Below are 22,572 nucleotides of genomic sequence, written 5' to 3' on the forward strand. Positions count from 1 at the left end.
GTTACAGATAGGGCCATGAAGATGAATTAATATATTGCCGGGCTGAACAGATTTGCGATTAGGTTGGGGGACTATTTACAAAGCTAAATGTGTCTCTATGGAGCAATACAGGGCATGTGTATGGGGCTATGATAACTTTGAGAAGCTACAATTTGTAGTAAATGTATGTATAAGGGACTATCTTGTAGTCCCAAATAGTGTTTTTACTTATTTATGCCATAAAGAGTTGGAACTCCCATTTGTAGAAGATCGCAATTGAAGCAGCCCCATATTATTGTGGCTCAAGATCTCGCCTTAGTCTGAGGCACAGATAAACAGGCGGATAATTGCAGATTGTTTATCCCAGGATTATGCCCTTAAAATACCATGGATTAAATATATAAAAGATTTTTTTGTCACCATAGGTAGGCCGGCCCTCTTTGAGGATCCTGCCTCCCTGGTTGATATTTCTAAGGCTGACATCAAACAACAAGCGGTGAATACGTTTGCTGAGGATAGGTGGCTAAAAGAATGTATTAAGATGAGCGTGGTACAATGTAACGTAATGGATGATATTCAACCATATAGAACAAGTTCACAGCCCCAATACATATTTGTGCTAACTCGTTTTAGATTGAATATTATGTTAATGTTAAAAGATGTTAAAAGATTTCAAAAGCGCATGGCTGCCCGTAGCGTCCCAGCGCTGACAGAAAATACAGGTGTGAGCATGAGGAAGAGATTACCATATCCATTGTTATGTGTCTTTCCCTCTTGTAAATGATTAGGTGGCCAAATTACCGAACTGTCTATGTGATGGCGCTTCACAACAAAGACCTTTGCATCTTACTTTGTTTTGTAAATGTTATGAATTACCACGGTTACAAATTTCAAAACTTTTACTGCAGGAATTAAAATGTAGGCAGTGCAGAACAGCACTAGCTTTTCTGCAGTAAATACACTCCACTGAGGTCTGTCTGGCTGCAGCCAAATTTTTAATGGAGGGGTATTTTAATAAGTAAACATTGTAGGAACTTTGTACAGGAATTAAATGTTTTAAATGTTACTTATTTGATGGGTGAACTGTACTGTTGTATATGTATTGCATTTTTACGGAATATATTATGTGTGAACGTTTATCGTTTTTAACCTGGGAACCAAATAAAGAACTTTGACAGTCAACCTATGAGTTATTTGTGACCGAGAAATAGCCAATAAGGAAAAATGTGACAGTAAAGCTGTTATGGTTAACTTAATTGGCAAGAAATAGACTTTTCGTATCGAAAGCTGAGGGGGGTAAGCACAGCTTTAAGTGGATTGAAAAAATGAGGGCTCTCTAAAGGAGCAGTGACCTCAGAAAAGTAACAAAGAGTTGGTTGTAAGATATATGGCTTTATAAATGTGTCCTAGAATCACATTGGCATCCTTCGCCTCCTTGTTTTACTGCTCCTGTTTTCTTGGTCTTTTTCCTTCTCTAGTTTATTTTGTTCCCCCTCACAGTTTTCCATCTTGCAATCCTCACCATCCTGGTCTTTTTCCTCTCCCTCATTGTCATGACCATCCTTCTTCTTTTATCCTCCTTGCCTTTTTCTTCCTCCTGGCTCTGTCCTTCTCCAGTTTCTCCTCCTTCACCTCCTCTTGGCGGTCCTTGGCCATTTCCTACTCATTGCCATCTTGTGGGCCCTGGTCCTATTCCTTATTCTCCTGATCTTGCTCCTCTTAGTCCTGAACTGGCTCCCCTGCTTCTCCTCAACCTGCAGGTCCAGGTGTTGTCCTGTCTTCTTAGTTCTGGTCCTTTTGGTCTTGGTCCTCCTCCAGTTCATGATCTTGTTTCTGTTGCTGCGTCTATTTGCCCTGCTCCTCCTGCTCCTGGACCTCATCCCCACAGACCCTGGTACTGATTCACAAAGTAAACTTACACTTTTGTAAACTGTTACAATTGTTTGCGATTCACAAAGGTATTTTACAAGTAGTATCCTTATGATTGAGGCGTCTTCGCATATAAAAAGGTAGAACTGCCACATCTTTTAATACGGGGAGACTCCACAGTTGCTACTCGTAAAATACCTTTGTGAATAGCAAACAGTCATAAACGTACACAAAGATATAAGTTTACTTATGTGAATCAGGTCTTATGTCTTCATGGGCCTGGTTCTTGTAGTCTTGCCCCCCTGGAGATGAAAGCACTGTGTCGTCGTCGAGCTGCGCTGTTGGCGCTGCAAAGTCCTTGAATTGGCGATGTGTTGCAGTTGAAGGCGAATGCGCCTATTCAGTCCAGACCAAAGCAGACAACGCGTGTATTCTTGCAGAAACAGTAGGAAATCCTGCTTCCAAGGGCCCAGGACTGGATTGGCATGACTTGACAGGGTATGACTCACAGTTAGCAGAGTCCAGAGGCTGTAACAGGGTTCAAGGAAAACTTTGATGTCCCTGAGACTTCAGAACAGGAGGCAAGTCAGCAAGCCCATGTGGTCACTTGGTTCTGGGAATGTAGAGATTCAGGTCCAGTCCTTCTCACCACAACGCAAGGAACTGCAGGGCAGGTATAGCAGAACAAGAGTCCAGTAAATCCAGCAGACTCCAGCAGAGTGCCAGTCCTTTCAGCAGGATAGCAGTCCTACTTCCTGGTAGAGTGTCTTCAGGTCCAAAGTTTACTTAGTTGGTGGTGTCAGGGGGCGAGTACTTATACCAAGTTGTGCTGTTGAAGTGGGGGACTTCTAAGAGAGCCCCTTGAAGTACACAAGGTCTCTACCTCCTTGTTTTGGTAATCTTCCTGCTCATCTTCTGCCTGTTTCTGGTGCAACTCTTAATCCCTTCTCATATTACTTTTTCTTTCTCTGCTCCAGATCCTGTTTTTTTTTTAACAGGCTTTATTTATCAAATGATACGTATATAGCAGGGCTCTGTAACCCAGAGGCCTTTGCACAATCAATATACAACATCATGACTGACTTTTAGAAAGAAAAAATGGAGCAAGGATGTAAAAATGCGATACAGATGAAAATACCTTTTTTTAAAGAGCAAGAAGAAAAAAAAAACATGCCCCCATCCCCAGCCGCACTTACAACTGCCTAACACCAATTGGAAGTCGACACTGCCCCACACTACCTGCACCCACTCCCTCATATATACAAGTCCCATACCCTTGGCACCAACGGAGCAACACCAATCTGGATTAAGGGGACCCCCCTCAGCAACTGGCTCCAGCAACAGCCCGCAGTAATCTGCCCACCGCTTCCATATCTTAAAGTGTTTCTGCGGGCACCCTCTTGCCGTGAAGATAGGGAGCGCTAAGCCCATACAAAAGCTCAGGCCCCTCTTCCACTTGGTCACCAAGAGTGGCGTCGGCGCCTTCCACGCCTTGGCTATTTCTCTCTTTGCCAATGTGAACCCCAAAAACATAAGATGGCATTTATAGATATTGACCCCAATCCCCTCCATGACAAGTAGCAACACTAACTTTGGTGACAGGGGCAGATCCCAGCCCATCACTTCTGAAATGCAGGACATCACCCCTCTTGAGAACCGTGTCAATGAAGGGCAATGCCAGACTGTATGTATCAGGGTCCCTTCCTCTTGTTCACATCTAAGGCATACTGGGGAAGCCACCATAATTGCCCTTCACAGCCGGACCCTTGTGAAATAGACCCGGTGGAGATATTTGAATTGGATAAGACGTAGGCATACCGCTATGGCCGCCCCCGCGGGGAGGCCAGTGCCTCCGTCCAGTCCTCCTCATCCAGCGAGCCAACATCTCCTTCCCAAGCCTCTCTGAGTTGTTGCAATGTGGGGAAGCTGTGTGTCACTAGGGACTGATAAATCTTAGATATCTTGTAGTCCTGGAGATCTCCCATAAATACTTTGGCTTCTACCGGATTGAATTCCGCCAGTGACTCTAGGCCTACTAGACTAGGGGAGAGGGCACGGCAAAACTGGAGGTATTTCAAGATCCTGGTTTTTAACAAGTTCTTGTTCTCCTCCCACTTGTGATCCTTCTCCTCTCTTCCACCTCCTCATGAGCATCACCCTCCTAGTTCTCCTCCTCCTCCTCCTGCCTTTCTCATCTTCCTTCTACTCCTTCTCCTCTTAGTCCTCCTTCACTTGATCCTGGTCTTACTCCTCCTCCTAGTCTTCCTTGTCTTGCTCTATGTCCTGCTCATCATCATCCTGGTCTGCCTGCAGGTACTCCTTCTTCTGCTTCTTGTCCTACTCCTCAGCCTCCTGGTCCTCCTTCTACTGGTACTGGTTATCCGTCAGGTCCTGCACTGATCCTTCTGATTTGTTCCTTACTGTCCTGTGTCTTCTCATCCTCCTCATTACTCTCTGGTCCTCCTCCTGATCCATCCCCTCCTGGTCCTATCCTCACACCCTCCATCAAATTCCTGGTCATATTCCAAGCCTGTCTCCTCCTTGTCCTACTCTTCAGCTACGTCTTCTTCGCCTTCTTTTGATCCCCCTCCTCCTCTTGATTCCACTCTTCCTTCTCATCCTCCTAATCTACATACTATTCTCCTTCATCTCATTCTTGTTATCCTTCTGGCTCTCCTCTTGCTGGTGCTGCCCTTCCTCCTCATTTGCTGAATTTTCCTCCTCTTGTTTAGGGTCCACCTCATTGTCCTGCTACTGAACCAGTCTTGGCCCTTCTGGTCTTCTTGGTCCTATTTCTACTGATTTTGCTGTCCTATTCTTTCTGATCATTGACCTCTTCGATTTGAGGTACTTATCCTTGTTCCCTTTAGTCCTGCTCTTTGTGCTCCTGGTCTTTGTCTTTCTGGGTCAGGGCTCTTGGTCCTCCTGGACCCCATCTTTAGGCTCACCATCATCTTTTGCTCCCTGTTCTCCTAGCCCATGCCTATTTATCACTCCTTATCCTGGTTCTCTTGGCCCATGACTCATTGGACGACATAGGCACCTCCTTCTTGGTGTGTTTCTTCTGGTCCTGCTTCTTTTAGTCTAGGTCAACTTGGTCATGGACCGCTAACAGCTTCTGACCCTATTCTTGGTTACCTTGGTTCTGGTTCTATTCCTGGATCTCCTAGGTGAGATCTTGTTCCTATGCCTCTATCTTATCCTGATATCTAGTACTAATCCTTCTGAGGTCTCCCTCCTGAAGCTGGCGTTCATCGTCCTTGTCTACCTGGTCCTTCTGGCTGTTTTTGTTCTGGTCCTCCAGATCTTGGTCCTTTCGTTCCTTGTCCGTCTGGTTCTAATGCTTTTGGTCTTCTTGGTTTTGTACTCCTGGCCCTGATCCCTTCGATCCTCATGCTCTTTCTCCTCCAGGTGTTTGCCCTGCTTGTACTCCTGATCCTGGTTATATAGGTCCTTAGCCTCCCACTTCTGCTGAGAGGATTGGGACTATTAGTAGCAGAACCCCAGGTCAGCCACGCACTGCCTCCAAACCTGTAACTAAAATGTTGTTTTTATTTTTTAGAAGCTTCCCAATTTTTATGCGAAGGAAGTGGGGGCATGCAGGAGTCAAAAAGAGCAATCAGCAAGTTTCAGAGTATGATATTATAAGTTAACACTGGTGGTTAATGCACTTGCTGAATGAGTTTCATCTTTGGTAACAGGTTTGAAGCATCATAAAGTAGAACAGATGTTTAATGTGCCTGCTTCAGAGTGAGTGCCCTTTAGAGCACAGATGTGTGTTTGTTTTAATATAGCTTGTGGGTTTTTCATCTGGTTACAGAGATCTTTTGGTTACCTTCAGGTCCCAATTTACAATCCTCTTTAAATATCTCAAGTCTTTCAATCAGCTATATAACTTTAAAACATTGTAGTTTTTAAACTCAATCTTTTCTTAATCTGTGGCTGATAGTAGTACTAAACAAGTATTATTAATTGTCACAAAACCAGTTTGTATTGTGGACTACATACATTAATATTATGTGTTAATATATACATTACAAGTGACCCAAAACTAGAATAAATAACAATACCTTGGCGCACATTATCAGTAAGATAAATAACACCTGTAATGGGTTTTGTTGCTAAAATGTGTATGGTATGCAGATTTTGAAGCTTCCCTTACCGAAATCCACATTTTTTGGTATTTTCTAAGCCTTTTTCTCCCTTTAAATTCCACAGGTTTGACCTGCTGAAATTTAATGGCACAAAAGAGGACAAGGAGTGGGCAGGATGGGGCATCCTGCCAGGAGCTGTTTTATGCAACCAGCACACACAAGATAATGTCATACTCACAGGCGCTCGATCTCTGCCCTGGCATCCTCGCCCAGCAACTGCTCGCCATACCTGGCGGGAGCTGTATGACTGGCCCTCATAGTAGGTCCTTGTACTCGCAGCCCTATGGATAAATATGACAAAAAAGTGTGACTAATACTTTTGATGAACATATTGAGAGATGATTGTAATTTTTGCAAGCAATTCATAGACACATCAAGGGACACTGTACAACAATTTACAATGGGAACTTTCTGTGATGCACCGTACCTGGAGCTCTTATAGGTGACATATTATTAGGGACATTTTAGGGAGAAATGATTCAGTACGTTCTTTAATGGGCACCTTATAGATAGCATATTATTAAGGACTTGATGTCTTTAGGGGTACAATGTCACAAGTATCTTATTTAAATACTGTGGACCTAGCCCTCTCTACAGTGTCACTCCTCCAAATGGTTTGTCTTCACCCCTCCTGTTTTCTGAATTAATTTTTACTAAAGTCCTTAATCTCTCGCCCCAAAATCATGGTTAAATTGGTCCACATCTGATTGGCACATCTAATTCTCTAGTAAATGCTACTACATGTACCAAGGGCCTGCAATTAAAATGCTACCAGTGGACCTGCAGCACTCCTTGTGCCACCCACTAAAGTAACACTTTAGAACTTGTCTCAGGCTTGCCCCTGCTGCCTGTTATGCACCCTTAATATCCAATTTTGACCTGGCAAAATAAACCTTTTGCTAGGACTAAACCTTCCTTTTTAATACATATAAGGGTGTCTTGTATTTAAAAAGTCAGACATGTGGGGTTAAGTTTTACATGTTCTGGCAGTTAAAAAACTCTTAAAGTAATTTTTCACTGCTGTAAGGCCTAGCTCTCCCATTGCCTAATATTGAGTTACCTTATTTAATTCAATAAATGCTAACTTTGGATGAAGAGCAGGTAGAATTGTCAAGTTTATTCTCAAACGTATTATAAGTTAAAATCCTCTTTGTGGTAATGTGAAGTAAGCATGGGCGGAAAATCCATTTCGCTAGCGGATTTTGCGGATTTTCGGTAAATTTGCAATCCACGAGATTCGCGAATCTCCCGCAAAATCCGCAAATCCGCGAGCAGCGGACTTTGCTCGCACTGCTCGCACTGTTCGCGTGAGTTCGCGGCTTCCCAGTACAACTTCGCGCCCCGCGAATAAGCGCAAAATTGCAGAAGTACGATCTTAGCAAAACTGAAACTACTTACCAGGTTCAAAAGTTCAGGCTCATCATTAGTAGCCATTTCCTGTAGTGCTTCCTGAGGGGCCCATCCAGAGTTCAGTTGCCAGTTGCAACTATTATGTGACCCTGCTCTGAACCTCAGAATAGTTACACATATGCCACAAAGGTCCTGAATTACAGCTAAGGGAGACAAGCAGGAGCCAGGCTGGAAGTTCAAATCCATTAATCAGCCCCTAATTCATTATTGTCAGTTGGGGCAGGGCAGGTGTTGTAACTAATTTTGCAACAATGAAAGCACTTAGCAAGTGCAAAAGATCACTAATCAGGAAGCACTAAGGAAGCAGGTGCCAGCTAAAAAAATATTCTGTGACACATTAATCAGCCCCAAATTAATTCAGGTCACTTGAGGCAGGGAAGGTGTGCTTGCGTTGCCACAATAATGTACACTGCCTGGACAACCAGAGGGTGCTGTGATGAAACAGAGGGTGGCATGGGTGGGCCAGAGGGTGGCATGAGTAGTCAGAGAGTGGCAGTGGTGACAGAGAGTGGCAGTGATGAAGAAGAGTGTCCCAAACAGGCTGGACACGTAGAAACAAGTTCGCGAAACTTGCGACCCGACAGGTAAGTTCGCAATTTGCGAAATTGTACAAAACCCTCGCAAACTGGCAGAAACCCGCGCAAACACAAAAAAAATCCGCAAATTCGCGAGAATTCGCGGATTTTGCGGATTTCGAGTTCGCAAATCCGCAAAATTCGCGAACGTGAGATTCGCAAAATTTGCCCATGCTTAATGTGAAGTAATATCCTCTTTGCGGTAATGTGAAGTACTATATGTTATTTCCCTTTCCATTCCTTGGTTTGCCTGTTGCTCACCTCCTCACCATTCATCCCTCATTTCAATGTCCCCTGTAGAATGTTTACTTTGAAAGGTTGGAACTGTGACAGGGCAGTTACCTGCATGCTGTGGCTGGAGTTTCTTCTATGTGAATAAACTTCACCTTTCAAGCACGTCTACTATCCTGACACCTCTGAATACTGAACTTCATACTCTTTAATGGTAAACTTAGATTTTAAGTCACATTTCTTAAAATGCCACTTTTAGTAAGTTGGCATTTTCTTGTCCTGACCAATTTGTGCCTTGCCAGTGTCATGGGTCACATGACTGTGAATTGCTCTGCTGTTGGGCTTCACATATTCCTCTCATCTAGTCCCTGAAAGGGGACTAGATGTGGGTAGGAAGGGGCATCCAGGAGCGGCACACACGAAGGAACCTGACACTAGTCTTTCGTCACCCAAGACTTCTTGGAGCCTTGAAAGGGGAATGGAAGAACTTTCCAGACATAGATATGGGAGTAGTTCAGGATGATCCCCCACACATAAAGGCCAGCTCCATATATAAATATTAAATGCTCAGAATAATTCTGAAGTGACTCCAAGTGTGAGTTACAGGGACATAACAAGTCCTTAGGCCTGTCACCCTGTTTGAGCTACAGTGACATGACAAGCTCTGGAGGCCTTGAACACTGCTGCTGGCATGTACTGGAGTGGATCCTAGCCCCCAATGTGGTGCTCCCAGGTCCTGGACCCTTGGTAGTGGTGTTGGTAGTACTTCAACCGTCGAAACTTTGAACAGTTTCCCACAAAAAACATCCTGGAGAAAAGACAGAAAACTGGGACCTACTTGCCAGCCGATCCACCCAATGAGCATCACCGATTGGCCTGAATTCACAGTAGATCCTGCTACGTTCTTTTCTGCAGCAGCAAATCCTGTTCAGAAGAACCTACCAACAACTGCATCCGGCCTTGAGGATCCCTCTTTGGCCACACCCTCGTTCTGCTGGAGATTTTCAACTTCCAAAGAGTTATATTTTTTATAGAGAATGGCTCAAGGTAAGATTTGTGCACACATCTAACAAAGATTGTGAAGCACTATCCTATTGCTTGGAGTTAAACAAGAAGCAATCCATCAGACGATCTCACTTATTTCGTCCACCTGGCTCCAGGAGTGGCTTTTTAAGCTCCATTAGTGCCCTTTTGGAAAACGATATCTACAACGACTTCACAGTGTTGGGTGACCTAAATTTACACCAGTATATTCTTGATGATAAAGATACCAGGGCTATTTTAGAAACCATTAAAGAATAAGGTATTCCACAAATGCTACACCAGGCCATTCACTTAGGAGGCCACACGTTAGATGCTATCATTTCAAATAACTCATCAATCTTAATTTTAAAATGCTTACCGCTATCCTGGCCTGATCACTCTGCCATTGATTTTGAATTAAAATGCCCTAGAACCATTACTGACTCAGAGAAATATGGCGGTCCCACCTCCTATCACGCATGGAACAACCTTGACTATAGCCTACTCCAGCAACAGCTCACCCCAGCTTACTCCCTCCCATGATCCTGGTCTAGCCTTTCAGGGATACCTGAACTGGTTAGATTCTGTCGCCTCACACTTAGCACCTACCAAAACTACCAAAGAAGGAAGGAATAAACCCCTTGCTCCCTAATTTACCAAAGCACTTCAAATTGAAAAACAAAACTGTATAAAGCAGGAGAGGAAATGGAGGTCCAATTATGACTTTCTTGAAAAAGAAGTATGTAAACAGTGCTATTCGAAATATAAAGGACTTCTCATTAAAGAAAAAACAGAGTTATTTACTCTACAGATCGAATCCTCCAAGAACCCTGCTAGAGAGCTATGCCAAGTGATAAATAAATTGACTAAACACCCTGAAAATAAAGGAACCAATAGTGGTCAAGCTTTTTTTGAAACTATAGGCCAACATTTTTTCTAAAGGGTAGGGCAAATTTATAATCTATTCACAAACACTGACTCTTAACAAGTAGGAACGCTTCCTTACAAAATTCTGATCATACCGGTAACCCTAATACTCAAGGCGTACAGCACCCTTGCCTGTCTGACCAAATTTGCCCCAGTGTCCACCAAGCAGGCGGAGAGGCTCATCCTCTGAACATCAGGATCTCCCTATGAACCTTGTCTATTGTTTGTGCTAAAACAAACTCCAGAGCCTATAGCAATAACTTTGGTAGTATTTTTAACTCTATGTTACAGCAGGACTCTTCCCTACTGGTCTGGAAAAAGGTCTCAATTCTTCCCCTTATAAAGAAAACAACCTGGATCCAGAAAACTACCGCCCTATCTTCAGGCTACCTTTCCAGCAAAAATTGTAGAGAAAATTATGAACACTCAACTGGCTCATTTACTCAAGAAAACCATCTGCTAGATCCAACCCAGTTCGAATTTAGACCTGAACATAGTACTGAGGCCGCTCTGTGTAACAAGGGAGGCAGGCCAGCCCTCGTCCTTTTAGATCTATTGGCGGCCTTCGATACGGTGGACCATACCATCTTGGTCCAAAGTCTGGTGACACTGGGCATAAAAAACCCAGCACTGGAACTCCTGAAATCTTTTTTGACGAGAAGGGAACTTTCAGTGATGATGGACAGCTTCAGTTCTAACACCTTCTCCCTCCCTTACGGGGTCCCACAAGGGTCCTCACTTAGCCCAACACTGTTTAATATATAAGTTACAGAACTAGCTCCTTAACTCGTTTATTAGGTTTTTCTCCTACATCCTACACAGACGATACACAGATTGTGTTGTCAGCCCTCAATGATGTAAACTATACAAGCTCTCCGCTAAACAATTGCGTGAGTGAGAGAAATTGGCCTCTGGATGGACAATCACAGTCTGAAATTAAACCTGGATAAGACTGAGGTCATCCTCTTCGGGAATAGCCATCAATTTTAGACCCCAATCAGCTGGTCCTCAGAAATGGACCCTCTCCCTCTACCAACGACAAAATCCAAAAGCTTAGGGGTGATAATCAGTGACGAATTGAACCTCATTAAATAAGTCAACGCTTTTATCTCCTCCTCCTTCAACACCCTGAGAATAATTAAAAAGATTCTCCTATACATTCTCACTAACACCAAGAAAATAGTAATCTCATCATTAGTACTATCTAGGTTAGACTACTGTACAAGAACAATATCTGAAAAAATTGCAAGTTTTACAAAACACATTGGCTAGATTAATCCTAGGCCTTCCAAAATTCCATTCGGTCTATCAAGCTATCAAGGACCTTCATTGGCTGACGGGTAGGAACTGTATCAGATTTAAAACTCTTTGCATTGCATACAAGGCCTTGCACAACATTGGACCTGAATTCCTAAAACATGCTTCCTCCTGGTATGAACCTAGCCAAAACCACTAATTGAAGGGAAATAAAAAGTTATTGCTTGTAGATTTAAGAAAATAATATGTGGAGGAAGCAGCTTCATCTCTGGAGCGACTAAACTTTGGAACGGAACCTCTGACCGATAAACATCAGATATGCGTCTTCTCTGCTGGTATTCAGAAAACTCCTAAAAACCCGGCTTTTCAATAACTAGCACACTTGATGTCTCTCTTGTGTTTTCTGCTGAGTCACTGCATCCAGATTTTATGCCCAGCAGGCTGTGAAAAATCTAAATTGTCCCCTCCAGAGTATACATAAAAGATGTAGGGGATTATAATAGTTATCAGTACGCACAGACTGTTCTATTATTCTAGTAACTGACACAAGTTTACGTCCTGTGGACAGGGTCTTTTGTTGTTGGTTTATGTTTGAGTGGAGGGCGACCCAGTCCAATTTTCCCTCTGAGCTCCCATTTAGAGTTGACTGCCTCACATCTTCCACAGAGCCTCTGCCGCCATATTACCTGAACTACGATGCACCATCAACTCTACCTCCGACACCGACACATTCCCCGATGACTGGAAATGTGCAGATGTCAAACCTCTCCTGAAGAAGCCCTCCACAGACGCGACCGACCTCAAAAACTACAGAACCATCACTCTCCTCCCCTTCACAACTAAAGTCACTGAGAAGATCATAAACATCCAGCTCACAAACTTCATTGAAGTTAACTTCATCCTCGACTCCTCCAAATCTGCATTACGCAACAACCACAGCACCGAGACCACCCTCCTAGCCGCCACAGACAGCATCAGCACTCTCCTCGACCAGGGCCACACAGAGGCTCTCATCCTACTAGACCTCTCTGCAGGCTTTGACACCGTCTCCACCACACAATTACTGCCAGACTCCACAACGCTGGCATTCAGAGAACCACCCTCGACTAGATTAGGTCCTTCCTCACCGCGAGGGACACCATAGTAAGTTGTGCCGCGATGGACACCATGATGAGTTGTGCCGCGAAGGGCACCAAGAGGTTTTGAGGTGCAGGGACTCCCAGATATTGCGAGGTGCTAGGACCTCCAACAGTGCTCTTAGGGGTGAATTGTTCAATGTTTTAACCTTTTTCGCTCTTTTACCCCTTAAATCGTCAATATCAAAAGAATGACCTTCATAAAACTCATCCTCATACCACAAAAATCGGACCTAGGAACTGAAAGTCACTCACTTGGCTTACTAAACGAACAAGGCATAACAACGATCTCCCAAGCAAGTCCACCACAACAGTCAACACAAAAGCCTGTTGTCACCATCAAAAAGTCCCCCACTCCAGCGTTCAACTTCAAACCAAAATTAATTCTGGTAAAAGCACAGATTCATAAAAAATTTAAAAGTCCTCAAATTGAGTACGCGAAAGTAACGCTGGCTTCTGTATCACTGCAGATGATTTTGGACTGGACTGTTCATGGTCTCGCGTGATTTCAATCTCACATAATATGGGCCTTTGGAATTTAAGACATTATTGCTAGATGACAAGTACAGCCCTGAAATTCTTCCCAGCATGAGCACAACAAATTAAATTGGAGCAAAGCAAGTGATGACGGAATATAAAGAAAGAGGCGCCGACACAGGGCAATCACCCGATAAAAAATGAAGTAAACGCATCTATGAATGTGATTAAAAACATACCCCAATATTCTGCTCAAGAGAGATCAGAGGAAGCGCACTCAAAGTCAAGAACAGATGTCTACATATCTCAAGTTAGCCCAGAGGGCAATAAAAATACTCACCCTAATAGACAGAAAAATATCTGGACTGCCCATATCATTCCACTGACAACGGGGAACTCTTCCTCAACAACTCTGGGTAAACAAACACACCCATGCAAGTCCCATGCTGGTGGGAATCCCTACTAACAATGTTACAAATGTCAATAGCAGTTTTAAACTTCCAGTAAGACAAACAAGACATACTGATCAATCTGATGAACCTGATGGCCTCACACATTTCTAATATCAACTCAAAACTGAAAACTCGAACAACCCTAAATTCAATGGTTTCAACAGTTTACTCACCATCACCGACAAAGTGAACATGTGGTCCGAAAATGAATTGTCAACCCATTCGGAAGTCCTATCCAGGAAGACATCACAAACCCATGCATTGTGAAGCCACACATCATGTTTATCGAAACAAATGGGTGTGATAGAACGATCTTGTTAAAATACACAAGCATCCATTTTTATCAAAAGATGGGCAGCTCATTAGAAGATTAGGGGGTCCAGTAAAAGCACAAAAAAGGGTGACATTACGGGTGTGAGTTAACACAATGATCCGATATCACTACGTCATCAAAACATCATTAATAACACATGAAAGAAGAGTTCTAAAACCCTCCTGCTTTTCTAAAAAAAACTCTCCCTAAAGAGGAGTATGCGTAATAAGCTCCTGTTCAGACCAGAAAATATAATTCAAGGGCAACGGGAGGAAATATATTGAAGCTACTAGAAGAATTCCCCCAAGTTGGAAGATAACATCTGCAGATTTGCAATCAGTGGAATTCCTGGCAAACGATACCCCCTCATGATCAGAACTTACCTTAACAATTTGGGGCTCAGACGATATAGCGCCATTAATCCTAAAATCTTCTAAAACCGGGGAATAACGCTAAAGAGATGCTAGATCATGTATGGTTACCCATTTTCCTTGACAGAGAGAGACCTCTGTCTCCTATGGTAACCCCTTCTCATTCACTGCACCTCGCCCATAGGTTTCTAAATTCAAGCTAACATGGCCAATCTTTCTGCTTAGAAAAAATGTGTTTGTCACTAGCAGATGCTTTCTGCTTCCACTGTTTGTTGCACGTTTTTGTTGTTTGTTTTGGACACCTTCCTTCTTCTTTCTTTGAGAATCGAATGACAACCGATGATGAGACAGGGGCCTGTCTGGAGATTACATACCAGTTACCCCGTTGGTGGTGTTTCCGTGAGGTGTCATTCGTTTCTCGCACATTTTTTCTAAGCAGAAATCGGTCCAACACTGACGGTGTGGATGCCTGGTACTGATTAGAGGTGTCAGACAGCATTGACTTGGTGTTCTGTGTATCTGTCAAGTTAGATTGGCCTTTTTAGCTTGAATTTAGAAACCTATGGGCGAGGTGCAGTGAATTGTCCCCTCAAGAGTATACATAAAAGATGTAGGGGGTTATAATAGTTATCAGTACGCACAGACTGTTCTATTATTCTAGTAACTGACACAAGTTTACATCCTGTGGACAGGGTCTTTTGTTGTTGGAAGATGTGAGGCAGGCCAGGATATGTGGGGACTCCTGAGTGAATGCTGTTCATGGTTGTGCTGGTGTCTTCTGTAGTGACCAGTGTCCAGGCAGAGATGGTAGGCTGGCGTTGCTAGAGGTAGGTGTGGTTTCAGTGCCTAGTATCTGTTCATTGAAGTTGTCGTAGAGGGACATGATCTTGAGATGGAAGTAGGAGCAGAGTTTGATCCAGAGGTCCTGTGAGGGCGTGACGTATGAGGCTTCGCTGGGGTGTTCGGTGAATTCCTGTATGATACTGAAGAGCTCTTTCGAGTTGCTGGAGTTGGTGAGTATCTTGTCCTGGATGAAGTTAGTGGATCTGATGCATTGGTGGTGTTCTCTCTGTCATCGCATTATTGTAGCTGGTCCGTGCTTTCGGGGTTTTGCTGTTTCTCCATACTTTCTTGAGACGTCTGCAGGTGCGTCTGGATTCTCGGAGGTCAGTGGTGAACCAGGTGGCTTTCGTGGGGCGCTGTCTGTCAGAGTTCCAGAGGAGGGCAAGCTTGTCGGCACAGTCGGTAATAAATCTGTGGAGTTCATTGACTGCAGAGTTGACGTCGGTTGTGGCGGGAGGGAGAGCATGGTTGAGGGTGGAGCTAAGGTGCTCTTTGATGACCTTGCTCCAGTTCCTGCACGAGCGTGGTGTAGGTTTGTGTGTGGTGGGTTTTGAGAAGAATTGTACGCAGTGGTGGTCTGTCCAGAGGGGTTGCATAGTGTGGCTGAAATGGATATTGTTTCCTCCTGCAAAGATGGGATAGAGATTGTGAACTGTCTTGTGGGTGAGGGTGGTGACGAGTTGCTTCAGTCCGATGTTGGCGAGACTGGCCAGGAGGACAGTGGAGTTGGGGTCGCTGAGGTTGTCGAGGTTAAAATTCAGGTTTCCGAGAAGTACGTAATCCATGGATGCAATGGCGTGCGCCGCAATGAGGTTAGAGATGGTTGCAGCGAACATGGTTCGTGGTGCAGGAGGTCTGTAGGCGAGAGTGCCGTACGGGTCGTTCTGGGGTGGGTCTGGATCTGGAAATGGAGATGGTCAATCGGTGATGAGGAGTCGTTTGTGCTGGATGTAGTGAGTCGGAGGGAGTTCTTGTGTATGATGGTGAGTCAAACTCCTGATTGGTTGAGGTGGTCCTTCTTCTGGATCTTGTATCTCCATCAGTTCACCTGGAAATATTTCAGCCCCCTGAAATCAGTGTGCCAGCAGCCTTGCAAGCTTCTACTCGAGGTGCAGCCTTGGGGTCGCCTCAGTCACAGGGCATTGATCCTCAGCAATCTCAGTCACCAAGCACAGGCCCCAGCTCAGAAACAATCTCACAAGAGTAACCTCAGACAGCAGCACCAGCTCAGTCCCAGAAGATGCAACATTAGAATGTACAGGTTAATGTAAGGGCCACTGCACACTGTGATATAAAGACAATGCTTAATGACATCTTGGATGAAATTAGAGAACTTAAATCATTGCACGTAATTGAAATAGCAGCCGTACACCAGAAGTTAACTAAAATCAAAGAAGGGATGGCAAAATTTCCAGAACGACTGCAGGAAGCCGAATCTCGAATTTCGCAGCTGGAAGATCAAGTCAGCTCAAAGCAGGATCAAGTCAGCCAATTCAGGAAGCAAAAATCTTCACTGGAATATAAAACCGAAGATCTGGGAAATCACTTGCCCTAATCTAGGCTTGTATGGAGTTCCGGAGGGCTTTGAGGTCGTGAAGGTGGTCCTTCAATGGGTGATCTCTTTCAATAAGACACATGTTCTGCCAGAATAGTCAGGAGATTTGACAATCACACAAGTACATCAGGTTGCGGCTCAACCCTTCCCAAAATAGAAACTGCCAGGCACTATATTGGTGAACTTCACAGACTATCCAATTAAAGAGCGCACACTAGCCAAGGCCATTGAGAAGGATCAGTTTTCAGCTTCTGAAATAGCTCACTGACATATCAGATATGTCGGCCGCGGCAGCCCACAGTGGAAAGCAATTTGTTAACAATCAAAGTTAAGAGTCTTGGTCAAAGGGCAGTTTCAAATGGTTACTAATCTAGTTGAAGTTCAGGGGTTCCTGCAAAATATTTCTAATTAAGTGTTAAAAATGTATCCTAGGGTGAGTGCCATTTTGAGTGCTGAATTAGACCAATGAAGTTGATGATGCTGATGAGGCGTTGAGGGTAGGGGGAGGTGGGCCAGATGTTCACAGAGGTGCAACAACATGGCACTCATGGAGGGTGAATGCCACAGTGAGAGGGGTATTGGGGCTATTTCCTTCTTGCAGGGGGTTTGCGAGTTTTGTTGGGGGGGCACTGGGTGGTCTTAGGTTTGGGGGATTCATGGGTGGCTGGGAGGATGTATAGCAAAAAAGAGCAGAATCATATTGGATTATGATTTGTTAGCAAATTAATATATAGTCAAGACACAATCTAGAGAACGTTTCACTGAAATGGGTCTAAAAGCTACATTTATTTCCTGAAATGTTAAAGGAGTGTCTAATAAGCAGAAGTACAGAGGGTTAATTAGATGGCTGAACTCCTTTTTCCCCAAGTTCTATTTCTACAGGAGAACTCGCCATAAAAGCAGTTTCCTGAAACTTTTCATCCCGAAGCATTATTGAAACGTGTATTTTGCCTCAGTTGGGTTGACTGTCATGGGGGTAGCAGTGTACCTACGTAAAGAAGTTGACTGGTTGGTCTCTCAATTTATCAGGGATCCTCAAGGTAGGTGGATTTGGTTGAAGGTTAATGTAAATGGCAATTCCTTAAATTTGATTTATTATTATACCCCGGTTATTAAAGAACCAGGTTCAATAAAACAGATCTACGGTGAGGCTATGGAAGAAGAGGACCTAATAATTTTAGGGGGTGATTTTAATTTTATTCATGACTTGACCTGGGATACATCCAATAAAAATAAAACTTCAATTAAAGCCCCAATCCAAAAAAGTGGTAGATGCGTTGAAGCAGGATTTTCAATGAATTGACCCATGGCATCGAGATAATTTAAGAATTGAACAATATACTTTTGCATCGCTTTCATGCAGCTTCCTGTATTTACAATTTCCAAATCTTTCACTCCCTTAAATGGAGGAGATCATATATTTGGGCTGACTCTTTTTTTGGACCATTCTTTGGTCACTATTGTTGTGGAGTTGGATGCATTTATTAAAGGGCAGAGATTCAGGTGGCAGATGGATAGGAGCCTTCTTGGCAAACAAGAGAGGTTAAAGGATATGAGAACATTCAGGGGAGAGTTTTTTTCTTGTGATCAAGGGTTCTGCATCACTGTTTTTTGCCTGGGGAGTATTTAAGGCTACGATCCTTGGGCAGATGATAGCTTATGTGGCTCAACAATCCATAAGCCGTGCATAGGTGAATTGATGAGCTTCAATTGGCAGCTAATGCAGCTCTCCAAAAGAGCAATAGTCCTCTATGAAGACCCAGCTGACCAAAGCTAAATACGATTTGAGAGAATTTTTTTATCTTGGATGCAATTAATAGTTCAAGGGGTTTTCAACAGCAGGTGCATGGGGAAAGTCAGATGATTGTGAAATTTCTTGCCTGGTCAACGTGGGTGAAAAAGGATGTGGCATTGGTTATAGAGCGACAAAAGCAGGAACTGGGGAAGTTGGGGAAGTTGTTTGTGACAAAGTTGAAGTGTCCAGTCTTTCTCCAGCATTATAAAAACTTGTATGAAAGCAAGTACTTCATCCCGTAGAATAGTATTTCCCAATACTTTCAGTTCATCAGGTTGCCACAGGTGGCAAATGCCCGGTTAGAAAGAATGGCTGCGGATATATCTGCGTTAGAGATACAGCAACCTCTTGTCATAATGCGATAGGGGAAGGCTTTCAGCAATGGTTGTCTTCCTGTTAAGCTTTTTATAGTATTCGCGGGTGAGCTTACACCTTCTTGATGGAGTTGTTTAATTTCATCAGGGAAGGTGGGGAGGACCTTTGACTTTTAAGGAATCAATGCTCAGCAGCTTTCTATAAAAGGATAAGAATAAATGGGATGTCAATACTGATTACAAGCTTTTAATGGAGATATGGGCAAATCGCATTACTCCCGCAGCTCAGGATGTTACATTTAATGAACCAACAGGGTTTGTGGCTGCTTCGGGTTATGTCAGCCAATACAGGATTTTAATACACGCACTGGACTACTTTGTGGTTAACCAGACCCTGCAGCTATAATAATGGTTGATGCAGAAAATGCATTTGACATGTCAGTTGGGATGCTCTATTTAATGGCCTGACAAGGCTTGGGTTTACTGCTCAAATCATCACAATTTTGCAGTATCTATGTCCAGGGGCTCAAGCAAAGGTGTTTGTGAATCCTAACGTTGCAGGGGTGGTAGATATAAACAGGGGAACGTGGCAGAGGCGTCCTCTGTCCCCAATTTTATTTAAATTTGAGCCCTCGACAGCGAGGATTGGGGATAATGAGGGGATCGAGACTCTCATAATAGTTATTTGCGGATGATATAGTTCTTTACCTTAGGCCAGAAAAACAGATTAGCCAAAATCTTTTGGAGGAGTTTGAGCAGTTTAAAATGATTGGGGGATATAAAATCAACCAGAGCCATGTATTTATAGTGATAGCCTCTCTAATCGCTCGCTCGCTCATTGAGCCTACAGAACTGGAAAACATATAGAGTACCAACATACCAAGAGTGGCAAAATAAAATGCTCTGGATAAAAAGGTTTGAAGAGGCGTATGCAGAACGGATAGGGTGCTCAAAAGGACTTAATGCCTCATGCCAGTTTATGGAGGCAACAGAAAAAGCAGCCCCAGAAGTAGGAGCAGTGTAGGTATTTTTATTCCGTGCGGTATTTAAAAAGGCATGATTGCACTTTGTGTGATGGCTGCTGTTATGTATGTAATGTACAATACTTATGTACTTTTTTGGTTGGCTTCTATTACATTTATATCATATGAATGTTTCCTTGTTTTAACAGAGTATTTATAAGTGACTGGAGGCTGATAACCCAATTAGGCACAAAGACACTTCACTTTTGTATATAATGTACTGTTTCTTAATGAATAGACCACCCTTTAAACTATACTTGATTGCCAATTTTGTATATCTAGTGTGTATAACATGAACAGCTTTTTATATTCCATCTCTATGATATGTCTTCTCTTATATGTAATTGCCTTATGAATCTGCTCAATACAAGCTTTAAAATAACAAGGTAGACCCTTTCTTGGCTGAAGTAGCCTATCCTGGGCTGCAACAATCCTGCCATCTATCTCCTTTTTTTTTTTTTAAGGGTGAAAAAAATAAAAAACTTTATTTTTTCAGCAGAATAAACAATACTTTCCCCCCCCAACATTGGCATCAAGGTATAGAAAAAACATGTGTACGCAGTTCACACCCCCAGCACGGCTTCAACAGTTGCAGATAAAACAGGAGATGCAAGAATCAGATCCATTGGGTACAGTGCAAATACAGAAGAACTGACATAAGGAACATGTGCGTAGTCATCAGGGCAGTACCCCAGCCCCTACTCACCCTCCCCATCCCCCGCCACTCCTTCCTCAGGTTCCGATTCCTCGGACGAGAACAATGCAGCACTAGTAGCATCAGAGTCGCTGGCAGTCGACCCCCCCGCACACATCATACGCCATGCAAGTAAGTCCTCCTGTAGCCGCTCATCCCTACGTGTATGTTGCATGTGCGTTTCTTCAGCCAATGTCCATTCCCCCACATCCCGAAGCCATAACGTCATATCTGGCGCCCTTTGTCCCATCCAGGTTATAGCCACCCGCCGTCGAGCCAGGACTAAGAGCAGCTGCAGCATTTTATATGATAGGTTCCTCTTCTTAGGTTTGGGGACTAGGGCTAACAAGCAATGGGTCGGGGACAGGTCAAGACGCAATCCCGTGACTCTCCGGATGTAGGCTACCACAACCCTCCAGAAGTCCCCGACTAGTGGGCACTCCCAAGCTAAGTGGAGAAATCCGGCTCCTACTGAACCACACCGAGGACAGGCATCCGATTTGTCCGGCGCAATGCGGCGCAGAGCAACTGGGGTTACGTAAGTGCGGTGCATGAAATTAAAATGGATTAATTTGAAACGTGCGTTACACGAAACCTTCTTGGTGAGCGTCCCTATCCGCCCCCGCTGTCCTGGGTCCAAGGCAACCCCTAAGTCTGCCTCCCACGCCGCCCAGGACGGAGACACCGGAGGCGCCGAGTCGCTTCTCATCGCTGTATATAAAAGCGTTATCAATCGCCGTCCCGCGCCGCACGATAGCACGATATTCAAAGTATGGGACACCCGGGGTGCCTCAGGGAACTGTGGCCACGTCGCTCTCGCCATGTCCCGCAGGCCTCCATAGTGAAGGTATTGGCCCCCAGTAAGACTGAAGGCCTCGATGGCTCTCTCCAGGGTCACAAAGGACTTGTCCGGGTATAAGTCTGCCAATGTGTCGCAGCCGCCCTCACGCCATTCCCGAAACGACATGTGCTCCTCCATTAGAGTGACCGGTGCCAATATCCATATCGGCAGCTCCCTATGAAAAGGGGCCCGTCTCAGCACTCTCTCCACCACTCGCTGCCAGATCCCTGCAGTATGCCGAACAATGTACGGCAGGTTGCCATCCGCTCCTCTGCCACGCATCAGAGCCAATTGCAACGCCCTCTCATCTGCGCACCCGGCCAAGAGTCGCAATTCCCAATTGTCCGCGCCCGCGAACCAGCGCGCAGCCGGTATAAGTTGGGCCGCGTAGTAGTAGAGATCAAAGCGTGGGGCCTCCAAGCCCCCCTCCTCCCAGCGTCTGACCATCGTACGCAGCGCAACTCTGCTGCGTCTGCCTGCCCAGAGCAGGGAGGTAAGCATCGTATTAAGCTTGTTGAAAATTCGAGGAGGTAGAGGACAGAGGGTATTCTGTAGGATATACAATATTCTAGGCAGCATCACCATCTTTGAGACGGCCAATCGTCCCATAAGTGAGAGTGGCAGCGTATTCCAAAAGGATACAGATTGTTGTATTGAACTGAGCACACGGTCGGCGTTGCGGGCCAGCAATTGTTCATCCGAGACAGCCACCTGAATGCCCAAATAGCGGAAGGCCTCCATCTCCCACCGCAGCCCCAGGGGCGGGAAACCCACACGAGGGTCTTCACCGCATCCCGCAAGGGGAAAGATCAGGGACTTCTCAGGATTAAGACGCAGCCCAGAAGCTGCACCGAAGCGTTCCAAGTGGTGTAACAGGATCGGCAGCGACTCCCGCGGGGAGGTCAGGTAGAACAACGCATCGTCCGCATAAAGCGAAACCAGGTGTACCACATCCCCCACTCGTATTCCCCAGGGCGCCATCTCCGTGCGCAGTGTCACTGCAAGGGGCTCAATCGCCAGAGCGAACAGGAGCGGTGACAGGGGGCACCCCTGACGGGTGCCCCTGCCCAACCGCCACTCCTCCGAGCGGGCCGCTCCGAGCCTGACCCTGGCCGTAGGCGCACTGTAAAGGATACGAATCCATTTGCAGAACAGGGGTCCCATCCCCGCTAACCGAAGCACCTCCAACAAGTACCCCCAGCTAACTGTATCGAAGGCTTTCGCCAGGTCTATCGAGACCAGGACCTGAGGACCCTCCCTATCGCGCACCTCATGTAGAACGTGGTTCAGACGCCGAAGATTCATGGCGGTGTTGCGGCCCGGAATGAACCCGC

At 44.8% G+C, this 22,572-nt stretch overlaps 1 protein-coding gene across 1 annotated transcript in view; it reads right to left on the minus strand.

Annotated features, from left to right (window-relative positions):
* LOC147715158 (X-linked retinitis pigmentosa GTPase regulator-interacting protein 1-like) overlaps positions 1-22,572 on the minus strand; it is a 306,245-nt gene that overhangs the window by 217,556 nt on the left and 66,117 nt on the right. Inside the window, exon 5 of the mRNA XM_086920416.1 lies at positions 6,181-6,283. Within this exon, the coding sequence (XP_086776542.1) occupies positions 6,181-6,283 (103 nt within the window). The remainder of the gene's footprint in view (positions 1-6,180; positions 6,284-22,572) is intronic.

The sequence above is a fragment of the Lissotriton vulgaris genome, chromosome 5, assembly GCF_964263255.1.
Source record: "Lissotriton vulgaris chromosome 5, aLisVul1.2, whole genome shotgun sequence".
In the NCBI taxonomy this organism is placed as follows: domain Eukaryota; kingdom Metazoa; phylum Chordata; class Amphibia; order Caudata; family Salamandridae; genus Lissotriton; species Lissotriton vulgaris.